This window comes from Gavialis gangeticus, unplaced genomic scaffold (assembly GCF_001723915.1).
Source record: "Gavialis gangeticus isolate Ggan-Ray unplaced genomic scaffold, GavGan_comp1, whole genome shotgun sequence".
Classification (NCBI taxonomy): domain Eukaryota; kingdom Metazoa; phylum Chordata; order Crocodylia; family Gavialidae; genus Gavialis; species Gavialis gangeticus.
The window spans coordinates 55,751,350-55,757,857 of record NW_017729024.1 but is presented as its reverse complement, the minus strand read 5'-3'; the positions used below and the strand labels follow the sequence as shown (position 1 = coordinate 55,757,857).

Sequence of the window (6,508 nt, the reverse complement as noted above, 5' to 3'; positions counted from 1 at the left end):
CTGCCCTGGCTGAGCAGCACCTGCTCCAGCCCCTGCCCCACTCCCTTCCTCCCTGCAGGGGCCTTGATCTGTCCCCCTCCCCATGCTTTTTCCCCCCACACCATCCACCACAACAGACTTACCAGCCGCACACAGCTGTATCAGAAATCAGATCAGTATTGGCCAATATGCCTCCTTAAAAATCGGCTATCCGGTATCAGCCCCCAAAATCTCTATCAGTGCACCCCTACAGTGAACATCTCATGCAGGTGCTCCCACTAAGTAAGAAAGGAACAATCATTCTGAGGGACAACTCTCCTGGTCACCATCACAGGGTACAACAGTTAACTGTTACCCTTTAAGTAGGCTCAATCCTCAAGGACCAATCAAAGCCTTTAGTTTTGACTAAAAATTACCTTTTTTAATTTAACACTCCCCTCTTCTCAAGGTAAAAATGAATTTAGTGCCAAGTCAGCTGAATGTTGCAGCAAAGCAGATTTAAATTGCATCTCAGGAAAAGCTTCCTAACTGTAGACAGCAGGACAATGGAATAAGCTGCCTAAGAATCTCCCTCACTCGAGTTTTTCAAAGTCAGGGTAGCATCTGTATGGGATGGTTTAAGAATACCAAATCCTGCATCTGTGCCAAGTGTTGGATTAGATGACTGACTTGAGGTTCCTTTGAGCCTTCTGGTCCCATGAACATTTACTCTAAATCCTTGCATAACCCTTCTTTAACTTCCAGACCAGATTCCTGACACTGTCATCAAGCATGGTTTTCTTCTCTCCCTGTTCTTCCCTGGGTTTTGTTTGTTTGTTTTCCTTCCAATTTCAAAATTGACTGAAAACGTTAGAAAGTTGATTGCTAGCTGATGCTAGCCAGCCTAAATGAAATCGTTCCAGGGTCTGAATACTGTGCCCAAAATTCACCCCCACAACTTGCAGGGATTGGCATAGTTTATGCCAGTCTGCGCAGACTGCCTGCTCAGTCTTTCACATATGATAGCTAGTGGTTCTGACATGCTGGATAGGGACCTCTATTCAAAAAGGTACTTAGGCACCTAAAACAACCAGCATACAAGTAGCCACACTGAAGTACACAGGACTATACACATGCTAAAGGATCTAATTCAATGCTTGGCATATGCAGGGGCACTTTAGGTTTCTTGAATGGATAAATAAGAGAATTTCCATCCTCACCATTGTCAAGCTTCTCACCCTCTTCTACAACCAGTATGTTTTTACACACATTCTTTGTTATGTTTCTAACACACACAGTTATCTCAAGAAGACGGAATGCACATGACCTTATAGTGAGCAGAAATAAAAATTACCTTGAGTTGAAATAGTATTGGGGTTACATTGATAATATCTGTTGGAAAAGTGGATTAAAACTCTCTCTCTTTCCTGAGTTTCTCCAATAAGTGAAAAGGCCTTAAAGAAACTCCTAAAAAGATAAAGAAAGCTGAAATTAAAAATGTAAATCTCTACTGGCGGCTACAGCATTTAGATTTTAGCACAATTCAAAGTAAGGGATAAATGACTTCATGTCTGCAACTTGTTTCCAAGAGTCTTCTTACAAAAGAACACCCAACTAGATAATTATTCCATGCGTATTTAATCCCATTTTAATAAAGGGCAAGAGGTAGGTAAGTTACTAATGGTCTCAGAAGAAGGATAAACATGCCAATACAATATTAAATCATGTAAAATATTTTCTTTTCCTCTTTTAAGGATGCAATGGGGGGAACGTGGGGGAGATATTTTAGAGGTAAGGAACACATCAGGGATAAGATACAAGAACACCACTAAGGGCACTGTCCCCTTCCCCTAGGTCTGTTAGAGGGGCTCATTATTATGGACAAAATAATTTTTAAGGTCTTTTTTCATTGCTCTCTAGATCAGTGTTTTTCAGCCTTGTTACACTCACAGTACCTGCAACCCCTCCATAACTTTCTGGAATTTAGAAGCACCCCATTTAAAAACTGATTTTTTTTTATAATCCATACCTTCTTCCACCCCAGGCCACCCTTAAAAGAATCTCACAGGGTGGCAGGATGGGTAGCAGCAGGCAGGTCACCACTGAGAATATGAAAGGGGTTGGTATCAGTGCTCAGTGCTGGCAGGGACCTCTCAACAGGACAGACTGGGGAGCTTGAGGGTGGGTCATTAAACCCCTGTCCCTGTAGAAGGCAGAAGGGTATGACATCAGCCACTGGAGGTGCAGAGGCTGGGGCCAGGTGAAGGTGGCAGGTTCAGGAGCTTGCCATGCCCTGCTTTTTCTGCCATCTGCCCCCTCCCTGTCCCCAGTCTGTCATGCTGGATAGGGGCCTCTATTTAAAGCAAACACAATGCTATGGCTGGTTCTCCTTGGACTTGAATGCCAGAGCCTGGAGTCACTTGTCCCTGCAGCACTCCCACGAGCTCTGGGAGCATTGAATGAGTGGAAGAACAAGCTAGGTGGAAAAACACAGCCCTGTATCTGCCTGCCCATCCATGGCAGAGTGCATCACTCTGAGCACATGGATGACTGACACAAGACCTATAGTTGGCACTGCTTGGCACCTTCCTCCACTCCTACCTGGCTCCTGGAGCTGATGGGAGGGGTCCTGGGGAATGGTGTGCTAGGGGCACTGCTTGTCCATGGGATACACTGGGACTGTCCCAAGTTGCACACTGTGGGGAGAAGTGACCACTTTCCACCTCATACAGGGCCAGATGCCATGGCAGCCTTCACAAAGTCTCACAGCACCCTAGTTCAGAATCACTGTTCTAGATGATCAGTTAGGCCCAGACCCTGCCACTGCTCAGGCAACGTTAGGTTGCAGGGGGGTTTTACCCAAGTCACGGGCAAGCAGTGATGATAGTGAAAACAGTAACAGCTCAGCCAGGCCAACATATAAAATCTTTATGACCAACTTGAAATACAGTGCATCTTGCACAAAAAATGCAAGGTGACAGCTGGGACCATACACAATAGAGCAACCCCAACTGGTTTTATTCTCTGTGCTAAATTATGTCAGATGAAGAAAACTGTTAACAGAGACCTGACACACTCACCATATGTGTGTACCTAAGAAAGCCAAAGAAAAAGGCTGAGCCAGTGAAGGCAAGGAAACTACATACGTACTTCAACTGAACTAGCAACTAAAGAAGACAAAAGACTAAATATGCAGTTCAAGAGAAACTTGTAAACGGCACAAGAAAGATGCCCTGTCCATAACAAATGCACCTTGCTCACATTTCTCAAAAACAGGCATCCGATGTCAAAGGTTTTACAAATGTCTCAATCATTCAATGCATGTCTGGAGCTTTGTAAACAGACCATCACTGGTACAAGCTATTGCAAATTTGCCCCATTGATAAACAAATATCCAAAGACTGGTCCAGAAACCAATACCTCTAAGCATCCTGTTTGACCACTCAAGACCTGTCACCTGTAACTGACCTGTAACTGCAGGGGTTGTAGAGAAACACAAGTTTCTCACCTACACAAATGCAAAAACAGGAGCCAGGCAATTTAACAATTGTAAGATGACGGTCTCCCTTTTCCTCTCTGTTTTGTTTGGACTCTAATCAGCCAACTATCAAGGGAAAGTGCTTTGAAGCTACACAATTAAACAGTATAAGAACTAAGCAAATTTGCCAGCAAGGTGTGTGCACCTTGAGAGATCACTGCAACATCGTGCCCAACTTAACCAGCAACAGATCCTGTTCAGTGAAGGCTGCAAGACTGAACCAGCTTCCTCTGCCTGCATTGGTGAGAAAACACTACTGCAGCTAAATATGTACTAGGACTTTGTGGTGCAGTTCATTTCATTGGGAAGGAGTCTTTTTCTGTCATTTAGTTTTATAACATACTTGTGGTATTGTTATTAAAGCCTTTCTGCTATTGATCAACCAGGTGGAGTGTCAATTCTTGGGGCACTAGGTTTAAAAACCCACTTTCTAAGTGCAACAGTGATTGGGCCAATGGGCATCAGGCATCTTCATCTATGCTGGACAGTGGGGAAAAGTGGCAGCAGATGGATCTTAATGCCAGCTTGCCTTGGACCCAAACTGGGCCCACCAGCAGAAAATGTTGCTGACCACAGCACCAAGGAAAGGAAGCAGGAGGCTGTGGCTCCCACACTTGAGCACAGCAGTTCCAGGAGCAGTCCAACCCTCAGGAATTGATCCTCACAACCCTTCCACAAGGAAGGGTACACTCTATTCCCATGTTACCAATGGGAAACTGAAGCACAGACTCACCCCCATGGTCACAACTGAAGTTTCGTGAAGGGGGCAGGGAAAGCAGGTGAGGGGAAAGGGAACACATATCTTCCAACTTCCAGTTCAGTTTCTTTATTACAAAAGCATCCTTTCCCCAAGAATCATTACTAGTAATGGCAAATCTTAGAACAAAAGCTGGTATATTCTTTAAACTCTCAAATCCTGGCTGCTTGCACATGTTTTAAAAAAACCCCAAAACCATGCTTTACTGGAAGAAGCAGCACATTACTTCGACTTGGCTCTGCAGCATCTGTATAGATCAGGCGCTTCAGCAGGGCTTTTTGGAGCTTTTATCTCAAGCTGAGTCAATCAGTTATTAGATAAAAGTACCAAAAAAATCCCACAAGAGCACCCAATCTATACGATATACACTGGGTGAGCTGGGTCCAACTAAGCCACTGCCTCTTCTGGGCATACACTGGGCTCAACGTAGAACTGTGCCCAGTTTAAAGTTCTGGGTTTTTTGTTGTTTTTTTTAACATCTGCAACCAGGACTCGAGTCAAGTGATTATATCAGAATCTCAGTGTTCATTAAAAAAACAGGTCTGTAGCCCTCGTAGAAAAAAAAGTATGGAGACCCAAACCCTCAAGGTTCAAAACAAGGAGGTAAATCAAATAAATTTCAACATTGACAATTTTTTGTATATCACAGGAGTTTTGGTTCCAGAACACAAGATTTGACTCCTGACTCATGACTTCTGAGCATGAGGCTATATCAGTATACACGTTTTTACTCATAGTATTACTAAAGGTTAAGTGAACTTACTAACTTGATCAAGGAAGCTGCAATATTACAATATTACTGCACCATCTCCTTTATATTTGGGTATGGAGAGACGGAACAAACTATACTGAGTGAATAAGGAGGGGGGGCTTCCTGGGGGTCAAGTGGATTCACTCTAAATATTTCATGAGTCTGTTCTTTTTCACAGTAAGGGGAAGCTGAATGACAGAAAGTCAGCAGTTGTTTCATGCAGGGTTAAGCTGCCCCGGCTTAGCTTCCACTTACAGCAGAATACTGTGAACAGACAAAATAATTTACCACTGATCAACTGGTACAGGGAAAGACCCTTACTTTGGTATAATGGTTTCATCTGCCCATAACCTGAATGTGCATGAGCACATGCACATATATGCTATGGCAAGTAATTATCTTATTTAGTCAAGTTACACATTTTAATACAACCTATTGCCCAGTTCAAGACAAGTGTGCCATCCAATGCTTTTCTTCTCTCCCCAATTCATAGTGCTGCTCAGGTTTCCTCAAAATTTAAATTGTGTGTTTGCAAACAGGTAAGACACATTCCCTAACCCAGAGAACATCATTGTAACAAACGAGACAGATAAGGCAACTGCAGCACAGCAGTTCAGCTGATGGAGATGGTGCAAAGATCAGGACTGAGCCTGGGATCAGGTTTGGGCCTTTCCCATATTCAATGGGAAAGGCCCAAACCCAGGAGAATAGGTGGGTTCTCATCTATTGCTCCCCCATTCCCCTTTACTACAACACATACCTTGCTCCCCCATTCCCCTTTGCTACAACACATACCCCTGTGAGCACACAGAAAAAGCATGGTCTGTGACAAACAACCCTTTAAAGAGGGTGCTGTCTAGTAACTGGGGATAAGCCTCTTTGCATGCTTGACTCTCGACAATCACAATGCCTCTGGGCACCACATAATGGCCAGTCAGCCTGGACCTAAAGCAACCCTGATGCTGCACTGCCATAGGCAATGCTTGTATCATGCCACAGCATATTTTACTGAAGGTCACTACTATTAATATTAACAGAGGTTATAGAGAGAGAGCAGGCTTCCTAAGTAAGTACTGCAAAGTAATTGCTGATTGGGTTTCACCATTTAAAAGACAAAGTATATTTAGTATCACACTGCCCAGCTGATAAAACATCAAACGTGGCAATTTTTCCACCACCCAGGACTCAGTCCTACATGAAACTCAGCACTCTGGCTCCACTCCACTTAAGCACATGAGCAGTTCCACTGTCTTCAATAGGCTAAGAGACTTTACTGCTGACCTTCTGGATGGGATGTTTATAGGTGAGAGAACGATCTAATGAAACTCCTACAACACAAGTAGCTGCCTTAAGTTTAGCCAGCATGACATGGAGCACCAACTTCAAAGTGCTCAGAACCACTGCACTTGCAATGGTATACGCCCCCTCAGAATATTGTGCTCCTAAATGGTCCAGAAGTTGTCATACTAAAAAGCTTGACACTGTGCTTAACAGCATGCTGAGA

At 43.8% G+C, this 6,508-nt stretch overlaps 1 protein-coding gene and 1 long non-coding RNA gene across 2 annotated transcripts in view; one reads left to right on the top strand and one right to left on the bottom strand.

Annotated features, from left to right (window-relative positions):
* Positions 1 to 6,508, top strand: part of LOC109297389 — a 788,954-nt gene that overhangs the window by 220,505 nt on the left and 561,941 nt on the right. The gene's annotated exons all lie outside the window — the stretch shown is intronic.
* PSD3 (pleckstrin and Sec7 domain containing 3) overlaps positions 1 to 6,508 on the bottom strand; it is a 206,325-nt gene that overhangs the window by 122,645 nt on the left and 77,172 nt on the right. Inside the window, exon 6 of the mRNA XM_019517099.1 lies at positions 1,313 to 1,425. Coding sequence (XP_019372644.1) covers positions 1,313 to 1,425 — 113 coding nt within the window. The remainder of the gene's footprint in view (positions 1 to 1,312; positions 1,426 to 6,508) is intronic.